The sequence below is a fragment of the Pteropus medius genome, unplaced genomic scaffold (assembly GCF_902729225.1).
Source record: "Pteropus medius unplaced genomic scaffold, Ma_sr-lr_union100, whole genome shotgun sequence".
NCBI lineage: Eukaryota > Metazoa > Chordata > Mammalia > Chiroptera > Pteropodidae > Pteropus > Pteropus medius.
Window position 1 is genome coordinate 27,990,766 of NW_024354500.1, and position 26,471 is coordinate 28,017,236.

The 26,471-nt window shown below is 34.4% G+C and overlaps 1 protein-coding gene and 1 pseudogene across 3 annotated transcripts in view; both read right to left on the reverse strand.

The window, feature by feature from the left end:
- The window catches only part of PRIM2 (DNA primase subunit 2), a 244,878-nt gene that overhangs the window by 163,943 nt on the left and 54,464 nt on the right, over nt 1-26,471 (reverse strand). The window contains exon 8 of one of the 3 annotated variants that reach the window (XM_039853282.1): nt 8,674-9,050. The exons of the other annotated variants lie outside the window; for them this stretch is intronic. Coding sequence (XP_039709216.1) covers nt 9,027-9,050 — 24 coding nt within the window. The 3' untranslated portion in view covers nt 8,674-9,026. Of the gene's footprint in view, nt 1-8,673; nt 9,051-26,471 lie in introns of those variants that run through there. 3 annotated transcript variants of the gene reach the window in all.
- LOC120595073 (uncharacterized) lies at nt 17,196-17,314 on the reverse strand (annotated as a pseudogene).

Consider the following 26,471-nt stretch of genomic DNA (forward strand, 5'->3'; position numbering starts at 1 on the left):
AGGTGTTACTATTAAGGGGGAGAATGAGAAAATTTCTCTGTCATGATAGTGAAGTTCTGTATCCTGATTGTGGGGTGGTTACAAGTACCAATGCGTATATCAAAATTTTATAGAACATACATACACAAGAGTACATGTAAAAGCTGGTAAAATCTGAAAAAGATCTGTAGTTTAATTGGTAACAGTACTATGGTTACATAAAATGTTTCTGGAGAAAGCTGAGTGAGGAGTATAATGGAAACTCTCTGTGCTACTTTTTCAATTTCTACATGAGTCTAAAATTATTTCCAAATAAAAAGTTTAAAAACTATATTCACAGCTCATAGAATCTCTGGTTAAAACCTGGAGACCATCCTTAGTGGCTATGCTGCCAAGCACAATGCCCTCCCCCGACAAACCCCCAAAAGAGACAATTATGATATCAGGCTGCCCCCACCCCAAACACTCAAGTCCCATCAAATAGTATAGGTATACTGTCAAGGGGCTGAGAAACCCAGCATAGGGAGCCCTAGTGGAAAATATTTGAAAATTGTTTTCGTCAAAGATTATCAATGGTTTTATTATTTCTTTCTTCAAAGTATCTTTACATGAGAATGTGAATAATTTACCTTGAAATACATAGTCTTGGATTTCAAGAGCAATTTCATACCAATTTCTGTTTGTTAATTTTATTCTCCCTAGATTTAATTTTGGAAACAATGAAGTAAAATGGAAAGGAAAAGTAAACAACTTTTTATCTTGGTAGCATTAATTTTCAATTACTGAAGAGTTGCCGCAAAAATAATTACATTTCAGCAACAAGACAATGACAGGTTTAATATATTTCTTGTGTGTATAATTTGTTGTTGTTGTTGTTGTTTTTTAAGAAAATCACTTTCCAGGGTATCAATAAACCTTGGCTTAAAACAATATATATCAATTCTAACTATCTGAAATTAAGCCGTATACCTAATACAATCCTTTCTTTTTATTTAAGTTAGTTTTAATCTAGCTTCTCTCCTGCCTAGATGTAACCACAGGATTCCTACTGTCCCCTTAAGAAACAATAACTATCTGAGTTTTCCAAATAAATTTAAATTAATTGAAACAGCGTGAAATTTGAAGTTATCTGCAGTTTCACTTATAAGAATAAGGTTTAAATTAATATTATTATTTCAAGAAAAAGCAGCAATACACAAACCATGTATAAATAATTCAGGAATCCTGACTTCTGATCTTACGATTTTCTACCATCTCAGGAAATATTCTTGATAGGGCTCTTAATAAAATACATCTTAATTTCCCTTATAAATAAACCACATACCCCCCAAAAAGATTATGACTACATTGATCTAAATTCACTATTTAATAAGGCTAAGAATTGAATGATACCATTAAAATACAATTCCAGAAAAGTTTTTGGTTTAAAAGACAACCTAACAAGTTCTTGACATACCTACCCATTCCCAAAATCTTACTAAATACCTATGAAATGTGGAAAATAAGAAAACGTATAACACAAAAACTAAGACAGAAAAAATCTGAGAGAAATCAAAACAAACTACTTTACTGTTTAAGTCAATTTGTGTCAGGGTGATACAGAAGTCCTTCGCGTGATCCACTTGTAACCCAGAAGAAGGAACCTGCAGTAGGCGGCTATTTTCAGACAGGCAGAAGAACGTGGCTGGGCCACATTTGCAATCAGGTTCTACTTCCTTATTCTAGGTCACATACATAATGCAGAAATCCATTGTTTTTTAAGGTGTTAGGACTAAAATGAAATAGAATTCTGTTATGGTTTATGGCTTAACAAAGATGTGGCTCTTTTTTCAAAAACATTTCTGTATTAAAATTTCTGAAAACTTTACATATTTCTAAATTAGCCAAGAACAAATGTTAGGCACAAGAACAAAATCAATCTATGTGAGAATGTATTTATTCACTTGTTGGTGGACATTGGTTTGTTTCTAGTTTGGAGCTATTATGTATAAAACTGCTATGAATATTCACAAACAAGTCTATGTATAGATACGTTTTTCTTTCTTCTGGGTAAATATCTAGGAATGTGATTGCTGCATCATAGGGTAACTCTATGTTTAACTTTATAAGAAATTGCCAAGTTATTTTGCAAAGTGGTTGCACCATTCGACCAATCCAAATGGCAATGCATGAAAATACAATTTTGACACCAACACTTGGTATTACAAGTTTTTAACTTTAGCCATTGTAGAGGGTGTATATTCTATTTCACTTTGCCTTGAATTTGCATTTCTTTGCATGACAAATGATCTAAGCATCTTTTTCACATATTTATAGGGTATTCATATATATACCTTTGTAAACTGTCTATTCAAACCTTTTTCCCCTTTTGGGATATTTGCACAATGAAATATTATTCAGCAATAAAAAGGAACAAAATATAACAAATGATGAACCACACAGGCATCTTGCTAAGCAAAAGAAAACAGACACAAAAGAGTACACACTGTATGACCCCATTTACATAAAATGCTAAGCCTCACAAGGCTAATCCATAATATTCAAAATCACTCTGGTTGCTTGGGGCAGAGAGTTGGAGAAGACTGACTCCAAAAGAGCACGAGGATACTTTCCGGGAAGATGGAAGGGTTCTATATTGTGTTTGGAATAGTGGTTACACAAATGTACACTTTTGGCAAAAGTTAGAGAACTGTGTATTTAAAATGTATGAAGTTCATTATATGTAAATTATATCTGAGTAAATACTACATGAGATAATTTACACATCTTCAAACATCATATCTGAATTATAATGTTTCCTCTGTGAAAAAAAAGTCCTGAGTCATTAGTTGACCACACCTACTTAAGTTTTAAAACTTCTTTACAACAGAAAACTGATATCTGACCCTGAAGTCTAGGTTCAGGGTCCTTCTGGGCACAAACAAGTTTACATTTGACTAAAAGACAAATGTAATTCTGTATTTCCATCTATTTTACAATACTTCGACTGATCATTGGAGAGAAAATGAATTAATGAAAAGGTACACTATTTCTGAGAAGCATGATTTACTATTGTCTCTGCCACTCTGTAGCCTTCTGAAAGTACCTTGGAATTATATTCCAAAATAACTCTCATCGTTACTCAGACTATTAATGACTTCTAGCTTCTGAGAATTATTTATCTGGTCTTTAAAGGGACCACTAAACTTATGCTGACCAAATGTTTCACATGCTCAAAGGATATTTCTAATCTTTGAGTAACATTTCAAGCTTCTAATGTTATTATAAATTAGACCACATTATGAATAATTTAAAATAATTCTATGAAAAAAATGGGTTGAGAATTCAAATCAAATGAAATATTAATTATTTGTTCAAAAGGAAAATAAATAAAATATAATTTAAATACATAATCAGACAATAAAAACTAGATAGACACACTACACATTTTATGTGGGAAAAAAGTATGAAATGTCAAAGCTATTCCTAAGTATAATTCCGTAGTAACCTACTTAACAAAGAAAAAAATGTTTTATGTGTATGTATGTTCATTCGTTCGTTCATTCATTCATTATTCCTCTACCTTATACTTAAGAGAACACTGTAAAGATTGTTTTTTTTTTTAACTTATCTTATTTGAATAGCATATGTATAAAAGATCTAAAGTAATTCTTGTTAGTTTAATATTTTAGTTGTCTCAAATTATGCTGACTGGATCAAGATTGATAACTTTTTTATAGACTGCGGATCAAAAAAGGTATTTCTAGCATTATGTACAAACACTAAAGTCAGAATTGCACATTCCAATCTCTTCCATTTGAATTATCCAACTTGATGTCTTTTTAAAGTGTTATTCTATATAAATAAGATTCTCTTAAAGTATAGACCAATGTTATTATTTAAGCGCTTCTTTGATTTAATGGTAATTTAATCTCCTTAATGTAATAGTTTCCCAAATTTCATAGTCTTTTAATGAAGCTATTACAATGAATCTATATCTATTCTTGATATGCTGTTTACCAATTACTTGACAAGTTTAAATACCTTTATTTTAGTACTTACTCAATGTTATCTTCTGGAGTCAGGCACTTGCCCATATCTTTTGCATCTGTTTTCACATAATTAACTAAATATTTAAAATCTGAGTTGTTCTTGCCCAGACTTTCAATTTTGTTTAATCTCTCCCTTGATGCAATTTAAAGAACTTTTTCCTATATTCTCTACTTCGGCTACAATTTTACTATCTTTTCGTTAATAAAGGACATTACTTCAAGTACTGTCAGATGTGGATGTAACAAACAATAATTTAATTCATCTTGGTCTTCTAGTTAAATCCCAGAGAGCTAGCCAAGAGTGAATAAACAGAGAAAAGAATCTCTACTTTCCAGAGTATCTTACATTTAAATTAAACCCACGTTTTGTTTTCTATTTGGCATAATTTAATGAAATAAATGCACTTTTCACAATCCATCCCAGCTAAAATGCACCCATCTCTACCTCTGCACCAATCCACCCACAGCAGGCCTCAAAGATTTCTGGTCCACCCAAGTCAAAAAGCAAGAATGCCACTCCTAAGAAATAAGGTGTTAAAAAGAAAATGTTCTGAACAAAACTTGGACTAATAATGACTGGATTTCAATCAAGGTGAAATCTTGTGAGATACATCCATGCAGGCACACACACACACACACACGTGCACCCACAGACATGCATACACCACGCACACATGCAGACACCTATAAAGAGGAGCTCCAAACAGAGCCCAAAGGTATAATTCCATCTTCAGACATGGACCTTTAAAGCTCCTGCACTAACTAGATGATTCACTTGCTCATGGGGATCAGTTATGGAACTAACATATACCTTTAATCAGAGGAAGTACTACCCCAAGGGCTGTACCCACCAGTAAGTCCTGGGTCCTTCAGCATTAAACTGCTCAGAGATGGCTATTAAGGCAACGTGAAGCTTCCCTTGGTTTTGTACATACCAAGCTTAGTTTGCTACTTCACCATAAATATCTCAAGAGGACTTGATAGTGACCACATCTTAGGCCATGAACTTTTAACCTACTGCCTAGTAACCACTGACATCTTAACAGACCCTAATTCTGCCCCCAATCTTCCTGACATTGCCACAGCCTCATGCACCGCACTCAACATTACTCCAAATGTCAAGGTTCACATTCCTCAAATCCATTCAGGGCAACAGGGTCAAATGTAAAGTGTGTGTGTTGTCTCATATTTTGCACAGGGGACTTCTAGATTTCCTTCATGTTAACCGTCAACCAACTGCTCCTGATTAATTATATATTTTGTCAACTGCAGCATTCAGCTCACTGGCCTAAAATGAAGTTTATGTACATGCTTATTTGAATAATGATGGAAAACTGAACTGTGTGAAAGCATGTAAAAGTCTATTAAAATGTTCCTAAACCTAAAACTTCTCAGACAGAAAAAAAGACAATTGTCAGAAAAATAGCAACATATGATGCTAATAAAGAAATGAAAATAAGTTTTCTAATAGGCTAACAAGTCAACTTCAAAGTGAAAAAAGGCAAAGGACACCAGGCTTTTGTTGTGTTGCTAAACTATTAACTGACGAAACTTGCGTGTGTGTATTATAAAAATCACCCATCTATACCACAAAGAATTACTTCGGGCTAACAGTGGAAACATAGTACCTGAAGTAAATTCCAAGTGACAAGCTCCTCATTAATCATCATTTGGAAACATTCACGCATCAACATGGTCTTTTAGCTCACTGTTTAACATATCTGGTAAATGCAGCATCCTAAAGATTCACCTGCAAAAAATGTTTTTCCAACCCTTCCTGGCTCTTAGCATCTGATATACTTGCCATTTATTCTGAAAGGTCACAGAGTAAAGAGTTCTGCTGTATCCAGGAAAAAAACTTGTTTAGCATAAAACACTGTCATTTGTGTATCAGCAATACACTATAGGGAGGAAAAATGCCGTCGAGAAAAAATATATAAATGCTATTATTGCATTGAAACTCTGACATAGTAATTCAAATAAAGTTATTTTAGAGTGGTTTTTTTTTGTATAGCAACCTGGCCTCTAAGTAAAATTCTAAATTTCAGTAGTCAGCATAGTCAGTAGAGCTATTGGCAAAAAAAAATATTTAATATTTAGACTATATAAATTATAAACAACTCTGTCAAAATCGTTTATTAAAATAAAATAAATATCAGGCTAGAAAACTCAAAATCCCTAGTATACATCCACTCTTCACCAGACATCAACCAGGTTCAAGGCAAGCTCACCGAGGCTCATTTTCTTCATCTTGGGGAGATGGGGATAGGAGGAACTCTACCACCAGGATCAAATGAGATTTTATTTACTGTGTATTCTGTCTGGAATTATGTTATAGATAAAACCAATAACTAAAAGATACTTTAAACTTTCATTTACATAAAGTAATAATTTATAGAGGGATTTAAGTAATCTTAAAGTTCTATGATATGCAATAATATTCAGATCATCATTCATAAATTGAAAGTGAACTGCAATTGATTTTAAAATACTCTACACAAAAATGACAGAATATACAAATAAATCTTTATTTTATGAAACACTTTTTGAATTTAGTATCTTTTAATTGACTATATATTAAGGCAAAAAAATTAGGATTCTATAAATTTAAACTGTATGTTTGGTGAAATATCAGCTCAAATCGCAATGCAAGCTACATCTTTAAAACTGGTACAAGTCAAGATCCAGTCTTGTTGATAATAAACCTTTGTAAATTAAGACTGGCATCTTTGTAACTTTCATCTTGCCCTAGTATCTTCTATCTATTCTAGATGATTAGTTTGAAGCCACGATTCAAAGAGCACAGACTTTCATTTTGAGCAGATAAACTCTATCAGAATATCAAACATAGAGACAGCTCTTTAAAATAGAGAAAATGAAAATGTAAAAAGACAGCACTTCAAAATACAGAAAAAAATGAAAACCTTGAGTGTCAAAGGCTCTAACCAATGACAGTAGTCAAGCTTCTTATTCAGTAATAATGAAGTCACTGTTTATGAGGATGAAGGTAAAAAAGCTAGAAGAAAAGGAAGAAAAGACAATGCGGACAGCTATCATTGAATAGTCTGGCAAAAACTTAAAGCAAGGTCAAAACATTAACAGTGATCTTTGTAGTACTTACAAAAGAAAACTTCACATTCACAATAAAGACACAGATGTCATAAACATTTAAATTCTCTAACATTTGTTTACAGCTTACATAATAATACTTAATGAGCACTAAAATTGTAAAGCAAAATATTTTCCCAAATTTTTCACACCAGAAAGCTGTTGCCTCATTAAAACAAAAGAATTTTATACATTAGTGCAGTTACTCAGCCAAACTTAACTAGCCTGATGATCTATTAAGGAAAAAGATATGGTTGTTTTCTGGTTTCAGAATTTATGATTTATTTGACCAGAATCGTCACTTAACCTCTTTTGTTCAGATATTACCTTAGTCATTCATTCTACGACTGTAAGGTTTTGTTCTATTTCCCATGACTTTCTCCAAAATCACAAAAACACAAATGGCATCTTCTCAGCCTTGATTCTTCTCTGTAGGATTTGATACTCCTGGCTATCTGCTCCTTAGAACTCTCTACCTTCTTTGAGCTGCTCAAATAGCATGCCCTCTAAGTTCTATTCCAACCTTCAGAACACTTTTTTTCAGGCTTCTTCACTGTCTCCTTCCCCCATCTGCCCTATGATTTTGAATATTCCCCCAAGAATCTGTCCTTGACCCTTCCTATCTCCTCATTCAATGTTCTACTCTTATTGCTCTCATCCATTTTCAGCAAAGTCTTGAAATAACTGTCAGCTGAATAACTTCTATGCCCAATCTATTTTCTGAATGTTAGGATTGCATTTCCAACTATGTGCTAGATTATCTCCAAAAATGAATATATCTATCGGCACCTCAAACTAGACGCTCAAAACAAAAATCGTTGTTCCATACCCCCAATGTGCAAATAGGCCAATTAACAATTCTTTTCCATTTCTATTCCAGGTAAAGGGGTTCAGAACAGGCCTCCCCAAGATGTGCCACTCTGGCATGCGAATTATATTGAAGTGAAGGCAACTAAGACCGTACAGACTCATGAGAAACTTTTATCTCTCCCTTAAAATTTTTGAATTTGGGGCCTCGCCCATAATGAGTTATCCCCAGAAATAACTTTTTACAACCTATCTATAGGGCAGGGCAAGCATCTAACTACTGAATATCTGTTCTTCTTATCATCTTGCCACTGACTTTCCTCTGAACCTCTCATATATGTGGGGTCTCTAACTCTCTTATGTATGGGGATTACTCACATGTATGTACCTAATTAAATTTGGTTATTTTCTCTTGTTAATTTGTCTCATACAGATAGAATTATTAGATTAGAGGGAAGAACTTAGGACAGAAAACAATTTCTTCCTCCCACACATAATTCATCCTGAAATATAACCTAAAAGAAGGTCCTATGAATTTGGGGTCAATCCCTAGCCATCCTCACTCCTACTCAGCAGCAGGCACTAACTGGCTCATGCCCTACAGCCTCAGCTACAACCAGTTACTAGGTAGACTCTAATGAAGCCTAGCAAGCATCAAAAGACTTGTCTTTAATCGCTTTCTTAGCATAATCAAGCCAGGACCAACTACCGTTCCTAGCTGAACACAAAAGAGGCTGATCTGGGCCAATTAGTGGAAAAGGAGTTTATTAAGAGGTTACTGGGCATCTCACAGAACTGTTGGGAAGATGAAGAACTATGCTCAAAGTTAATCTTCCAGGAACAATGTCCAAACCATGATACAAAACAGGAATGTTAGAAAATGGCCATTGATGATGATGATGTGCGAGAGGACTGAAAAACACCACCACCACCACCATTGCTGGAAGTCAACATTGCAACCACTGGGAAGCCACTGCTGCCACCAGCCACCTAATTCCATCAGCAAAAATGGAAGTTCTATGCAAAATCTGTTTTCTCGGGTCCATTTGTTTCCTCAGGTCCAGTCGAAGTCTTGTAAGAGGCAAGTCTCACTGGTGAAGTCTAAATCGTATGCCTAAGATGTGACTACAAAAGATGATGAAAGTTTGAGTACTGACTTCTATATTGGCAAGAAATGACTCTACATTAGCATAAACTTATACTGGGAAAATTTTACCAAATATAAAAAGACTATTCAAAAGGTGAGGTTAAACATGAATGCAACTACTACTATATATCTTCCTGCCCTTGCCTCCTAGCCTACAATGGATCTGTCCAAAGCCTGTCAGAGTTTGGTGAGTTCACTTGAATGCACTTGCTGGAACCAGACCCACTCTGTTACCCAGATCACTTAGCTGGAGCCCAAATTCCCTACCCAAGTTTGCCCAAGCAACACCACCACCTGGGGGACCAAAAGCCCCAACTCCAGCCATAGCTACACCATCCAAATACAAGGCAGACCATCCAAAATAACACATCATGTCACCACAGACTTTAAGCACTGGCAGTAACAAGACACTCTTGTTGCTGTATTCCATACACCACAGAGAACCCTCTTGGACACTAAAACCAATTTAGACAGTCTGAGTTCTACATACCCTTTGAAAACTAGGATTTGATTAGCAATCTCCCAGCCTCTCTTCACCCCATTCTCCTAGGCTAGCCCTTCCCCATTCACCAACTGGCCACTAAGATCCCAGGGCATATGTCTCACTCTCATCCCTCTCCCTCCATCCCCACCATCAACATTCCAGTATGGGTTCTCATAACTTATCTAAATATTGCAACAATGTCCTAACAAATTCTCCTATGTCAAAGTCCCCCTTATACCACCTCCACCATCACACACATGCATAAAATTCATGTCACATATTTAATTCTTTGGAAGGCTGAACATCTCAGAAAAGTGTATAAATATGAAAGCACTGTGGAAAAATGTGCTCCAAGATAATTAAATCTCAGTGTCCTAGAAGGAGACCTAGAACTGATTCTCCATCATCCTCATTACTTTTACATATGAGCATGAACAGATATATGAAAGAAAATCTGGTTTGGCAAGCAAAAGACTAATCTCTTTTCTGACTGAGTTGCGGAACTAAAATATGAAAAATACTTTCTAAATTCCTCTTTATAGACTGTGGACTGAGGGAGCAATTGTGAAATATTTAATGAATGAATAAGAATATAAAACCATAGGAAACATGGCCCCATCTCATTACTATTTCTAAATTTAGTCCTTACCCACACTCTAAATTTACTCATTAACTTTTTTTATTTAGCCCTAGACTTCTTTTCTAAAAACCCCTTTTGACTAATAGACACTTTTCCTACTTGTTTCCTCCTTTAAATTCTCCCTACATTAGTCTAATGTAAATGCAGTCTTCTGTCTAGTTATTTTCTTCATTCGATCTTATTATTATGGCATTTGTATACAGTCATTTTAAGCCTTCTTATTTATAAATACCTCCTAATCACCTTTGTTCGATGAGGCATTTTTTTTAGCACTTATTTTACACTACAATTTTCCTCAGAGCAGCCTTGTAGCAACCTTATGGCTATAAAGAGTCACATATTTGCAATGAGGCTAAACTCCTGTTAAAAAAATGATTTACAATCTTTGAGTTCTAATAGATTAGCGAAGATCTAGATGGCTGCACACATATTTATTGAAAGAAAGGAAATGCATAGTTCCTTTTCTATCTTTAACCAGTAAAAAGTGGTTGAATAAATTCATGAACTTCTATCTTTGTTTTAAAGATTAATCAGTGTTGCCTTCACAGTCTTTAACAAATTAGAGATTTCTTCTTTCTCCAAACTGGCATAGCTGTTGAGTAATGTTTTTAGTATGCCATTCTAACTGTTATCTGTTTATTTGTTCATGTCACCTGGAAGAGTGTATAAGCCACTCATATCAAAAATCCTGTCTTAAACCACTTCTATACCACATCTCATATGTAGAAAGCACTTAACATTAGTTCACATATTCCATAAATAGTATGTTGGATACTATGCTAGGTACCAGAAATATCAAATATTTAAGAGTCCAGGAAGCTGACTGGTAATAAGGTAATCAACAAACTTTGATAATTAAGAAGCAATGCTTCACCAGATACTGCATTCAGCTAATCAAAATCGGTGGTTTCTTTACCAGGTTAGTGACAAATGACTCCATGTATGGGATTATTTTGTGAGTATGTACAACTTCTTATAAATTACTACTGTTTCACTTAAATAGTGAAAACAAACTAGTTTCTAACAAAAACAATACTAACAAGTTGCCACCAATACTATATTAGAAAAATAAACAGCTCTTATCATTCGACACTTTCTTTAAAACTTTCTTGAAAAAGGTTTCTCTTTTTATTTGATTACTATTTTATTTTGTACAAATTGTTATAGAACATCTCTCTCCCATTTTTCTTTTAAGTCATTCATTCAAAAACTATTTATCAATCCTCTATAATATGCAAAGTAGCATGATAAGCAATAAGGATTCAAAGATGAAAAAGAACCAGCTATTCTTTTCAATATATGTTTCTCAACTGTCATAAAAATATTCATGTCTTCAAATAAGTATTATTTGTGACCTATCATACTTGGCAGAGGATATGAAAAGTGGCCTCTTATTCTCCACTCTGATGTTATTTGGGCTCTGAAATGAATTCAAAAAATGTAGCGTAGCTGCACCTCACCTTTGCTACATCATACTTCCAATAAAACGTCTTCCTAGCCCACAACTTATTTCCCACTAAACCAAATGCTTCTAGACCCAGATCAAGTACTTACATAGTTCACACATCAATGTATTTACAAGCACCTTTGCTTATTTTCTAAATGTTTCTTGTCGTTCATTTGCCTTCCTGTCCAGAACTTAAGCTTTCATGATATAAGAACTTCATTAAGTGCATCTCTATCCTTTTAATGCCCTGACAACAATGCTGAGTGCCTAGTAGCTTCGCAATGAATATAGATAGATGGGAAAAATGCATAAATACCAAGATATATAAAGAACAATTCATATCACATGCCTACTATAGTGTGTAACAAGAGTTTCTAACACAGTGGAAGATTTAACCATTTTAATTGTTTTTTATATTAAAAAAATTGTTTTTTATATTAATTCATATATCCTCCATCAGTAAAAATTTTTATTTAACTGGCACAGCACAGTCCTTAAGTTTTGGATTTCAGAGACTGGTATAGCCCCTCTTATCTATGTAAATGATTAGTTTCCTACCTGCCTTTATTCCCAGGAAGCTTACAACCAAATATGCAGCACAAAACAGCATCTGTATTAACACTTGAGAGTTATGATTTGTTCATTAGTCTTAATTTTCTTTTTCTTTTACTATTTCAGTCAATGTGTTTTGTCGTAAGCTGGCTCGAACGTTTTGTGGAAACGAACTGGTTATAAATGAATTTATAGCCTACTATTAAAAAGTTTCTATTTGAAAGTTCACATCCTTTTATGCACCAAAACATACTTCAAACTTATTCCCGTCCATTTTTCCTTTAAGTTTTTGTCAGTCATCCATGTTCTTAAATTGTATTGTCTATCAAATTTACTATAAAGACGAAATTTTCCGTCTATAGCTTCACACAGTTGGAGTTTTGCTGCTATTTTCTTTTACTTCTTTCAAATTACTACTTTTGAGTGGCTCAATATCATAGCTGTAAGGCTGAAACTGGTCTCTTTCTCTGTGCTCTAGGCACCTATTTTTAGATAACAGATGGCTTTTCATCAATAACTTTCATCAATGACATAAGCCACAAAAAGCAAACTTATAAGTACTGAGATTCGTTCACTAAGTTTATAACATGTTAGTATATTTTGAAGAAATCAGAATATGCAGTCCATCGTTCTTATATCACCCTATCCATTTCCAACTAATGAAATCATTTAACGTAAGCTAAAATCTCTTTCCCTTTCCTTATATTATATAAATTCCATAGCCTTATGCACTAGTGACAAAAAAAACTGACAAAAAAAATTTAATGCTACTTATTAAAGCATCAAAAACATAAAATACTTAGAAATAAATAAAATGAAATATGTGAAAAATCTCCACAGTGAAAACTATAAAACATTGCTGAGAGAAATTTTAAAAGATCTCAATAAATTAGCTATACATATATGTTTGTGGATTAAAAGACTCAATATTCTTAAGGTATCAATTCTGAGTTGATCTATACACTCAAAGCAATCCCAATCAAATTCTGGCAGACTTCTTTGTAGAAATCAATAAGCTGATTCTAAAATATATATAGAAATACAATGACCTAGATAAGCCAAAACAATTTTGAATAAAGATCAAAGTTGAAACACACATAGAAATACAATGACCTAGATAAGCCAAAACAATTTTGAATAAAGATCAAAGTTGAAACACACTACCTGATTTCAAAACTTATTATGAAGCTACAGTAATCAAGAGAGGGTGGTATTGTTATAAAGACATATATATGCATCAATGGAACAAAATATAGAAATATACTCATGCCTATATGATCAAATGATTTTCAACAAGGTGCCAATGTAATCTAATGGGGAAAGAATAAGCTTTTCTACTAGTGGTGCTGAAACAACTGGAAATCAATACAGAAAAAAACAAATGTTGAACTTTACCTTACACCATATATTAAAATTAACTCAAAATGGGTCATAGAGATAAGAAAGAGCTAACAATACAGGAGAAATTCTTTGTTAGGCAAATGTTCCTTGGATAGAAAATAAACCATAAAAGAAAAAACTGATAAAATGAACTTAATCAAAATGTAAATCTTGCTCTTCAAAAGGTATCATTAAAACAACAAAAAGGTAAGTTCAAGAGAAAATGTTTGCAAAACGCACACACACCTATGCATCCACATATGCGTGTGTGTGTGTGTGTGTATGGATGGGTGTATATATATGTATGAATACACACACACAAATCTATATAACTAATTATCTGAAGAATATATATATAGAACTCACGAAGCCCAATAACGAGAACACAAACAACCCAATTCTTTTATTGGAAAAGAATATGAACGCTTTATCAGTGAAGATATGTGAATCACAAGGACTGAAAAGATACTCAACATCATTCGTCATTAGGGAAATGGAAATTAAAAGCACAATGAGATGTCATCATACACTCCTTAGAGTGGTTAAATTTTAAGTCTAAGAGAGTAGATCTTAAATGTTCTCATCACAAGAAAAAAAATTATGTAACTGTGTGTGATACTGGATGTTACCTAGACTTATTGTGGTAATCATTTCACAGTGTATACAAATATTGAATCATTAAGTTGCACATCTGTAGCTAATATAATACTATATGTCAACTTTATCTCAATTTTAAAAAGATAAAACTGACAATATTAACTTTTGACAAGGTTGAAGAGTAACTCATATACTAGTGGTGAAAATGCAAAAGGGCCTACCACTTTAGAAATAGTTTGGAATTTTCTAATAAAATTAAACACTTTAAACATACTTACCATACAACCCATCAATCCCATTTATAGATATGTATCCAAATGTTTAAGGTAGTTTCATCCACATAGCTAAACACTGAAAACAATCTAAATGTCCATCAAGTGTGAACTGGATAAACTGTGGTGCATGCATACAATGGAAACAATAGAAAAAATGAACTAGCAATATATGAAGTGACACGGGTGAATACTGAAACATAATGCAGATCAAAAAAGCCTAACACAGAAGAATAAATACTGTATTATTCAATTTATATGAAATACTAAAATGGACAAAATTATCATGACAGAAAGCACCCAGAGCCAGGGGTGGTAGGAGGGAATTAACTGCCAAGGGAATTTGGGGAGTGATGGAAATGTTACATATCTTGATGGTGGTAATGGTTACACAGCCATATACCTATATCAAAACTCATCCAACTGTACATTTAAAATTGGTGCATTTTATGTATATAATTTACACCTCAATAAAGCTAGCTAAAAAATTCCAACCTAATACTAATTAAAAGCATAGTCCCGATCATAAGAACGAGAAAATTATTAAAAGAAAAACTAGAGCTCATAAACATTAAAAAAATAACCCACATGCATTACTAATCTAAGGTATAATGTGGCCATATGTAATTCTAATCTTCACTATACTTGTTCTCCAAGGCTGCAAATCTTTAACAACTGAAAAAGTCTATACCCTTATTTCAAATAGTTTCTATTCTGCTTCATGGCTTCTGTTTGACAGTCATGGAAAAAGTATACCCCAAGGTTGTGAAACCAGTAGTGAGGGATTCTTAAGTGAAGTGGGGCTCAGCTGCCGAAATAGAGGTCCCATTGTGAGGTACTTCCTAACAAAATGTCAGTTTCAATGCCTCATGCCAAGCACTGCCTTAAAGAGAAACTAAGCACAGCTAAATCGAACAGACTAATAAGAGCAAAGAAGGTAACTGACAATTGTTCTTTCAGGGGAACACACACACACATCCCCACACATACCCCTATGAACAGGAGTTTTACCAACTTCCAGAGGATGACCTAGAAAGAGAGAATAGTCTGCAATGCATATAAAGGACAGAACAGTTTTCTATTAGCAAAGCTTACAGGACCTTGAAGATATTATGCTAAGTGAAATAAGACAGAGGATAAATAAATACCCTGTGACTTCATAGATGTGAAATCTAAAACAAACAAACAAACAAACCAAAACTCATAGATACAGACAATATACTGGTGACTGTCATAGGGGAGGGTGGGTTAGGATGGGTTGGGTGAAGGGGGTCAAGAGGTATAAACTTCCAGTTATAAAATAAGTCATGGGGATGTAATGTACATCATGGTAACTATATTTAATAATGCTGTATTGCATATTTGAAAGTTGGTAAGAGTAAATCTTAAAAAGTTCTCATCACATAAAAAAATTTGTAACTTTGTATGGTGACTAGACATGTGGATATCATTTCAAATATTGAATCATTATGTTGTATACCTAAAACTAATATAATGTTATATGTTAATTATATCTCGAAATTTTTTAAAAAGTCTTAAGATTGAAAAAAAAAACAAAGCTTACAGTAGAAGCAACAAGAGTATAATTTCTCCTATTCTCATCCAAAAATAATATATAATCAACATTTAGATGTTTCTTTAGTGAAGAATCACATATTTACATGAAAACAGACATTATCTAAACTAAAGACAAAGCTTGTTCATTAGTCCTAAACTACTTTAAATTGAACTACTTATTCTTTCCACGGTGCATCTTTCCAGGAGTTGTTACTTTCTTACCATAATATTGTGACAAACTAGCAGAGTGATGAGGGAAAGTTTAAAAAATAAAATTGCAGAATGTATGTAAATGTGTGTGTGGGTTTAACACACTGAACCATGGTTTCATGTTCAAAATATGACTTCATAAATTAAGTCTAAAATGTGTTGAAGTATTCCAGGAACATAATAAACAATGAACCAAGTATATGAACCTTAAAAGTCCCATAACTATATTTTTTTAAAGATACTTACAAATTCAATTTAACACTGATTTTTCTTTCTAAATAAAATAGGCTTAAACATATAATATTCAAAGAAGAATTTATTAAAGGCAAAATGAATGTCAAGTTGTTGGCTAGCCCAATAACAAGCACCACTTAAACTTTTTTAAAAAATCATTCATGCATTATGTAATTTTAGCAATAGTGCATGCAAGAATTACAACTAGAGGAACCATATTTGGCCACAAAAACACAATAAAAGAAAAAAATTGTGAACGAGCAATAGAAACTACAACTGCAGTTCATCACCAGAAACAGAAAAAGAACCTACACAGGTTTCCCCAGCTGCAAAGTTAGTGCATGAGAACCTTCCTGTGAGGACATTAGCTTCCCATGAAAATCAGAACCAGATACGATTTCCCCACATATGAAACTGCAATGTTTTCAAAAGTCAATTACATCTTCAATAATTTAAAATATATTGTAGATTATAATTTCTTCTCCCTTTTTACTGTTATGAAGTACAACGAAATCTTCTGATTTGTCAATTTACTCCATATCCTTAATTTACTTTCTTATAATGTTTACCGTGCAATTTTGTCTGCAATGTCACATCTTGTTTAACCAACTTAACTAAACAGCATACTTTATTGGGTCAAATTTATTTTTATTTATTTTTTATTTTTATTTCTATTTTTTAGGCGAGGCAACCCTTGGTTGACCTCACAGATTGCAAAGACCCTGTCAGCTTACAATCCTTTATTTTTTACACCTACAGCACCTGGTATTCCTGGGTGGTCTACCATCCAAGTACTAACCAGGCCCGACCCTGCTTAGCTTCTGCGATCAGATGGGATCAGGCTTGTTCAGGGTAGCATGGTTGTAGACTATGGGGTCAAATTTAAAAGTGTAAAGAAATACTGGTCATGCTCCCCTCCAGGACAGTCCTGCTATATTGATATTTCTTTCAAAAAATGTTAATAATATATTTATTAAGATATTATTGTACAATTAATGATATACTTATTCATATATGTTACTATATTGTATTATAATATATATATTATTATTTCTTTCAAAGAAAATTCAAGAAATAGGTGAGGAAAACTGGGGGCGGGGGGTCGATGTTCGGGTCAATAAACATTTTCCAAGCACCCCCCATATACAAAATACTATACTAGAAAGCAATAAGGACATAACTATTATGGGAAGGTAAGATACAGGACAGGCATGTAAACAAATTAATGTAATACAGAGTTCAAAAATAAAATGTAGTAGGATACAAAGCCCAACAGCAATTCCTTAGACTTATACACTGAATCATTTTTTCTGTATTTCTCACTTTATTTTCATTAAGTTATATTAACAGAAGCATCTCATTTTACACAACTCGAAACTAAGTGTTATTTACTAATAAATTCCTCCCACCTCAATATCCCACCTCTTCATGACTTACCTTGCTTTATCACTATAAGAAAAAAAAAATGGAAGATGAAAGAAAAAGGGAAGAAATGAAATATGGCTGAACTAGAAATATGGCTAAAGAGTTAAGAAGGATCAAAAGAGAAAAGGGCATGTCCAAAGACTATATAAGACTCATAATAAGGAAAGAGAATTAAGTTTTCTTATAAAATAAAATTTTATAGCGAAGACAGGTGGTCTAGGTACTGTTTATTCAAATACTACAACCCGAAGGAAATACACCCACTATCTAGAAGAGATATCTGCACTCCTGTGTTCGTTGCAGCATTATTCACAACAGCCATGATATAGAAGCAATGTAAATATCCAATGACGACTGGATTTTAAAAATGTGATATATAAACACACACACACAATGGAATATTATTCGGCCTTTAAAAAGAGGTAATGCTGCCATTTGCAACAACATGGATGTACCTTGAGGGTATTATGCTAAGTGAGCTAAGCAAGACACACTAAGACAAATATTGCATGATCTCACATATATGTGGATTCTTTAAAAAAAAAAAAAAAGCCAAACTTATAGTAACAGAAGGTGGAATGGTGGTTACCAGAGGCTGAGGGATTGAGGGAAAGGGAATATGGGGAAAAAAAAAGGGAAAGAAAGTAGAATGATGGTTGCCAGGGGAGGTGATGGGGACATGGGGAGTTATTTTTTAGTAGTACAGAGTTTCAGTTTTGCAAGATAAAAGAGTTTAGGAGATGGATGGTGGTGATAAGTGCATTACAATATGAATGTACTTAATATCATTCCACTGTACACTCAAAAATGGTTAAGACAGTAAATTTTATGTGTATTTTACAATTTAAAAAATGGGAAAAAATATGAATGAGATAAGCTAAGACACAAGACATTGAGTTGAAAGCTCATGGAGTTATGCAAGTAATAAGATGAGTATATGAAATATAAGACATGGTGTGAGTAGGTTATAGGATGCACAGGGAAAGTGGGAATGAGTTTAACTGCGATAAGTTTAAACAGTAAGAATATCTACTGAAGTGTCTGCATCCAAGATTAAGTTGGTATAAAATACATCATATTTTGTCACACACACACACACACACACACACACACTCTCTCTCTCTCTCTCTCTCTCTCTATCTTCTCTCATTCTTCTTCTCTTCTCTTCTCTCTTCTCTCTTCTCTCTCTCTCTCTCCCCCTCTCCCCTCAAAGTCCCTGTTCTAAAACAATAATGAATTAAGGGACCTCAGTCAGTAGAGCAGTCTAATATGACAGAATCATAAAGAAAAAACTTATTTTTAAAAGTGAGGAGCTACTAAATGTGTAAGTTATATAGACAAGGGCTACCTTGTCACCTGCCAGGTACCCAGGCCCAACAGAATGAATGACAATAATAACCTTGCATTTGTTGCAACATTTTCCACTGTCTGCAGACCTTTCCTTTACATTGGTACACAAACTCAGAGAACTCTAATTTGTACCAGAGAGGGTGTTTTTCCACCTTCCCTTGCTACCTGCTGTAGCCATATGTGGTAACTTGGGACAAGAGAGCAGGAAGGATGAGAGACAATTCATTGCTGGGAGTATCTGGACAGTGTGACTACCATCACTCCATCACTCAAGTGAGTAATCAATCTGGATTTAGTAATCCAAGTGATAAGAATAAAGTCAATGTGATCATTTCAAAAACATCTGCTAAAAATAGAAAAAAAGACTGGCTAGTAACTTGTTACTGAGCCCCGATACATACAAGTCTCACGTGGATTCCACACATTTTTGTTTTAGTTTCTCTCAAAAATAAATTGCAAACTCCTTTTCCACCAAATTCTCTCCTTTCCTCGCAACTTGCAAAAGATCAAGAGTCCATTTAGCTGAAGATAAAGATATGTTCCATTAATTCATCAGCAATACTATCACCTCCTAGTACTACCATCCACAATGTAATACAGCTCATGCCCACCAGGTACACATTAAGAAAGTCCTCTTCTAACCTGCCTGCATGAAAGTGCATTTCATCTCACCTAAATTCAGAAGAGCTGATCAATCTTGCAGCAAAGATGCAGGTTTGCTCCTCAGTCACCTAATCCCTTGCCTGCCTCAACCAAAAGTGAATGAAAAAATAAAATATTTGCTCTCCCAAATAAAGGAGAGCGACACAGATTCAGGTCAAAGAGAAATAAACGGCATTTTGCTAGAAAAGAGTATTAGGGGATAACAGTTCTGAGAAAGCATTTGCTCCCCTGATGAAGAGCAGAAGCAGCTGATCTTCCTGAAGAAGACATGATAACTGAAGCTAAACAGCCATATATCCTGTAACCCAGAGGCAATAATCAGGAAGGAAAGTATAGTGGATTTAAAAGACATATTGTTGAGCCACTTCAGTATAGTGAGCAAACATCTATCTCAGGTTGGGTCAGAAAATTAACCCCTACTTTATTTAGATAAATATTTTAAACTACTTGTTTAAGGTATTTGTAACTGATAAAATTCCCCAATCCTACCTTGGCTGTGGAGTAAGGAGTTGATTAAACACATTGATGTTTATCAACACTAATCTTAAAAAAGGGGGTGGGGAATCATATTTGTGCCACTTCCTACACATAGAGAGACATCATTAAAGATCATGAGCAAAGAAACCACGGATTCGTGTGTGCTGGCCTAGAATTTGGTTCGGCAACCAGTACTGTGATCTCAGGTAAATTACTTAACCTATCAAAGCCTGTTTCCTCATCTGCAAAATTCATGTTAAAAATCACCTTATAATGTTACTGACAGGACTAAATCAACAATGCATATATAAATTTAATAGTGCCTGGAATATGCTAAGTGCTTTAAAAGTGTTTTGAAACCTGCCTCCACTACCACAACCACCATCACTTAACAGAGCAATACTCCAGATAAAATTGGTAAAGTTCAGAGGTTCTTAACCTAAGAAGAATGATTCAACATCCATGAAACTAAAGGGGGAAATACAGTTTCAAATGTATTCTCCCTCTCCCTCTCCCTCTCCCTCTCCCTCTCCCTCTCCTCCCTCTCCCTCTCCTCTGGGAGGGGGGGAAGGAGAGAGGTGAGTGTAGGAGTGAGTGTGAGGTGTAAAAATCCTGCCTCAGGCCTAACCCACAATATACAATTAATCTACATTTGCTGAAGGAAAAACTTCTTAGCCAAGTGTTATGAGAGTAGAAGCACATAAAACTTAGCATCTATCAAGGTAAAAAATAATAATTTTTATGATTTAGAATATGTCATTTTTTTTTCAGCCATCCTCAAGAAGCAGAGATGATTTCCTTAATATTTTAAATAAAACTCAAAAGTAGACCGAAGGATTAATGAGAATGTACTTACAAAGATGTAAGCTACTTGGGGAAAAAAAAAGACTATAAATGCAAATTGTTATTCTCTTTCTTTGGGATTATTGCTGCCCTGACAAAATCCAAAGCTATATTAGTTTGTTTTTTCCTCAAAGATTGAACATTATTTCATCTTCTTTCCATTATTTTAGCCTTTAATAGTCGATGTGATAACTGTGGAATTTTTGATGGGACAGTTATAGAAGATAACATTCTGGTTACCAAGCTTGCCTGCTGTTCTTGTTTTCAAATATATGAGAAAGAAAACTGTCTTCTATATTTTCTTCCAGTTTCAGTTCTCTATTTTCTAGATCATTACTCCACTCATACCTCAATTTAGTAAGCTCATTGACACTGTTCATCTACTTTGCAACTCAACAAAATGTAATTTGTATATGGACAAAATCAAAGTTTCACAAAGGACAACCATATTTTTTTAAAACCAGAGCTTAACTATGTTCCATATTACTAGTCTCATAACTCTATGCAGGTTTCTATGCAGGTTTAAAAATGTAGGCATGAAAACACAAACTCACCTAATGTCACATTTTAAAACATACCCTAAAAGAGTAAAATTATTTTTAAAATGAAGGATTTTATACAGACAGCAAGAGCCTCATAGAACATTTACCTCTAATATTAGTGCCTTTTTAAAAATCTAGAGGAAAATCAAATCGGTTCAGTTAGTTATACTCAATTCCATCATTCTTTGATTATTTCTAGAATCGGCTATTATTTCTATCAATTCTAGGACAATTTACATTTGTTATTTTTATTTTTGTGTTGAACTTACACATTACTCTCCTAAAACAGGGGTCCCCTGGAACACGACTGGTAATGATCGGTGGCCTGTTAGGAACCAGGCCACACAGCAGGAGCTGGGAGGCAGCCTAGCTAGTGAAGAAGCTTCATCTGTATTCGCAGCCACTCCCCAACCCCAGGGCCGAGGACTGGTACTGGTCCATGGCTTGTTAGGAAGCAGGCCGCACACCAGGAAGCAAGCCAGTGAAGCTTCATCTGTATTTTCAGCTGCTCCTCAGCAGTAGAATCACCGCCTCAGCTCCACCTCAGATCATCAGGCGTCAGATTCTCATAGGAGCACCAGTCCGTTGTGCCAGAAAGGTTGGGGACCACTGTCCTCGAACATTTCAGATACCATTTTATGCACCACTCCAATTTTAGTATATGTGCTGCCTACTTCAGGTCACAGGGTTCTCTCTGTGTCACTTTGATAAAGACAGAAAGCCTTAATAAGTTTTATTTCTGAGATAAAATTCACAACGCCTATAAATCAGATGAATTCTGCACTCCGTGACAGGTTCCTCAAATAAATATGTGTGATTAAATAGACAAGCAGTGAAATTTGAAAGCACAGAATTAGAAAGCTGGTATGTGGACAATACTCACCTTGCCTAAACAGAGCAGGCAGGAAAAGAAATGACAGGGCTTGTTACCGGCTGAGAGTATGGACAAGGAAGAAACAAAGAGGGCACTTAAAAAATGAAGACAAATAACAGTGGTCTCATTCCCCATCCCTTACCCCAACCCCCGCAAAAAGCTAAGGTCAAGGGATTATTCACATAGAAGATAGAGGCCTAAAAACCCAGCTCAGAGCTGACATCTTTGAAGTTCTTTCTATGATCCCCAGACTAAGTTCATCACTCTCTTTGCTATGCTACTTCTGTACCCAGTACAACTCTTCTCTTTTATTGACCATACCGTATGATGACCGATTGCATCGTTTCCCCATTGCTGCCCCCTCTTATACATTCTGAGCACCCTGAAAGCTTAATCATATACTCGTGTCTCCAGTGTTTTTGCCTGAAACATAGTGAATACTCAAAGTTACTGAATTCAACTTGAATAAACATCTTTTCCTATATGAGAATTTGTTATAAAGGAAAGCCAAACTGATTATAACCACTTTTTTTTTTTAAATATTTATTCTTTCTCTGGCACATAATTATTAAGTGTTGTAGGTAAAAGAGCAGACATGGGTGACTTAATATTGGATGTGGCCAATCCTATTTCCATGAGACAGAGTTGGTTTAATTAACACAATATTTTACTTTGGTTTAATTTCTTCTTTATCGTGTGTGTGTGTGTGTGTCCCTCGTGTTCTCACTCTTTTTCTCACTAATGATGAATTAGAAAACTTTAAGAAAACTGAAACTCAAAGACATATACATAATCTTTACTTTTCGATGTCCAGTCACTGTTAAAAATTACACTCTCAACACTTAATCAATCTGGTAACATTTTCTGTATCCCTAGGTCCTCCTGTGCAAAATTTTTAAATTGGAAAACTAACAGGTGATGCATCTTTCTTTGTAGTGACTGAATAAATTTGTGCTCTATGAGAGTAGAACTGTCAAAGAATTGAATTTACAAGTACCAAAAAAAAAGACTTTTCAGTATTCAGGTGTTTCCTAGCAACTGAATCTGTTGATATTTCACCATAAGTAAGTAATAGGAATAAAAATCTGTGTTTTGGTGTACTCCAGTGTCAATGAAAGCAATGCAGCTCAATGGGAAAAAAAAATAAACTATAAATAATGTGTACAAATACTAAAAGTATTTTCTAGCCAATCTAGGCTGAGGCTTTAAAACAAGTAATATAATTCTTAAATATGATAAATAATCTGAAGAAGAGATGTGTTTACAAAGGAGTATAGAGGAATCTTATCTTTTCTGTAATAGGGGGTGGGGTGGGGAGCATGTGCAGTGGACACAAAGGTGACCACAAAAAAAGTAACCTAGGAATTACTCTTGAGAATTAGTTCAACCCTGAAGAATGAAGCTGCTATTCTCTAAATAGCTAGAGTTCAAACTTGGTTTATACTGCTTCATAAGTTTCTAAACAAAATATAAAACTTGCACCTTACACGATCCAGAGAAAAACTGTCAAAAAGGCAACAATTTAACTAACGCAGCCAACTGCAGCAGTTCTTCAGAAGTTTTTTGAGATAATAAATATTTGCAATTAAGATTTCAGAAATGTTCTGCTTGTATAGCACTTCACACACATTATCAGGTACTTCACTCTTTTATAAACAGTATGCTGAAGTGCAACCCTGTTTAACCTTACTTTTCTCAACAAATATGGAGAATACAAACATGCAGCTCTCACAAGGTAATTCATCAGATCCTGAGTACCTATTCTTCTCAAGGCACTGTACTAGGCATCAGAGATAATGAGCTTGAATATGGCACAATCCCTACCCTGGAGAACCCTAAATTTAAAACATGTCATGGAAATGCCACTATAGGGAGAGAAAATCAGAGAAAGCAGTAGAGGGGCAGAGCTATTTTACTGGGCCTGGGGAGAGGCAAGGAACTACTATAGTAAAAAAGGGCACTGAACTTGAGTTATGCGAGACCAATAGTAAAGGACCCAGGCCTGACTGTTACTCAAAGTTACTGAATTCAACTCAGTAAGTTTTATTAAGAGCCTGTTATAAAAGAAAGCTAATAAGCACTATCATACATAATAGGACAAGCATGTCCACTGATATCTATAAACCTTGAGTTTGCATTCCAGTTGCCAAGAAGGAGAGCAAGATAACACATAAATGATTAACACAACTCTAAAATCCTTTCCTGCTCTAAAACTTCTATATCTACATGCTGCTAACATTTGCTGGCAACTAGAAAGTAAACAACTCGAGATAAGTGAATCATTAAAATTCTTGCCGCCAATAATTTCCATAAACACAAAATGAAGAACTGTACTAAGCACTATAGAAATAAGAAGAAAAATCAAAACCTCTTAAAATATTATTTTTCACATCAACTAGCCCCTTCAAATGAACACCTAAAATATAAATATATACCACTATGAAATTTTTAAAGCCCTTTCATATACATGACTGATTTTTTCAATGAATGAAAGCTGTTCTATCAAAAACCTATAATATTTCACTAAAACAAGAAAATAACTTTTATTCAATCTTATTCTGTGAATGATGTCACAAGCCTCATTTCCTAAAATAAAATACAAATGGACAATGATGCCAACACTCACTTGTAATGATTTGTTCATTTGTAGTATTCGACTCATTGCCCCTGTCTGATCCCCACACCCAACCTTGAAATATTCAGTTTGGTATTTGGTCCACTTCTTCATTTATTCTTTACTCCTCTGAAATTGCATCTACTAGTTTGGCTTCAAATTTCACAACAATGTGGATGACTCCCAAATCTATGTCTGAATCTCTAAGCGATCTTCTGAGTTTTAACCTATGTTTACCAGAATGTTTTATTAATTCAAAAAACTCAACAGGTCCAACACCAAAATCATTTTCCCTCTCAAAGAGCTCTGTCTCGCATCCCTATTCCTAAAACACATCTCCAATAGTCCATGCTTTCCAGCACCTAATCGTTTACTTTTACCGCTCTCTGCAAACTGTTCATCTCCCCACAGCCAAATCTTTTAAAGCTAATTTCAATCCTATCTTTTCTCTAAATTCCCTGAGCTCAAGTGATACAATTCTCAGGACACTTTCTACCTAGTCACTGAGTCCTTTATATATATCTTAGCTTCCCCTAATAGACATGAGGGTTCTTGAGGGTCAGAGACCTGTCTCATAAATTTTCCATTCCTCATACCACCTAGGCACTATGCAGTAAACCTGAGATGTTAATAAAATGTTTGTAGAATGGACAACAAATCATAATCTGGACATTATCACGGGCTTAACAAACCAATACCTCACAAATAGAGCAATAATCAAGTTCAGCTTAGCATCCTCAGTCAATAAACATGTCTCAAAGTAGAAAGGGCATGTTTATTTTTCCCTCAAAATGAGTGATTTCTTTCTGTTTCATGGGTTTCAAATGCAATGTTTTGTTTCCTACAGATCAGTACCACAAGGGAAAAACGGTACCTGGAGCCTTATAATAAAGGTGAGGACAAAGGTATGGTATCCACAACTTGCCTACTGATGAATTAGCTACAACACTGACTGGTTCATTGCAACCACTTAAAATAGAATTAAATAAGCAGGAAGCACTATTAGAAAAGACATAATGACCAATCCAAAACCCAAGGAAAACAACTAGCTAGACACAAATAAGACAAAGAAAATTCCTGTTCGATTTCAAAGTAAGCAACCATTCCAAAAAATGAATTATATTTAACCATAGCTTAAGGAACTAAACCGAATAATGCTTTTAAAAAGAGGATAAAAGATTTAAGAGGATTACAAGTTCTTTAGAAATTACTTGATTAAGTACCTACAAAGAATAATT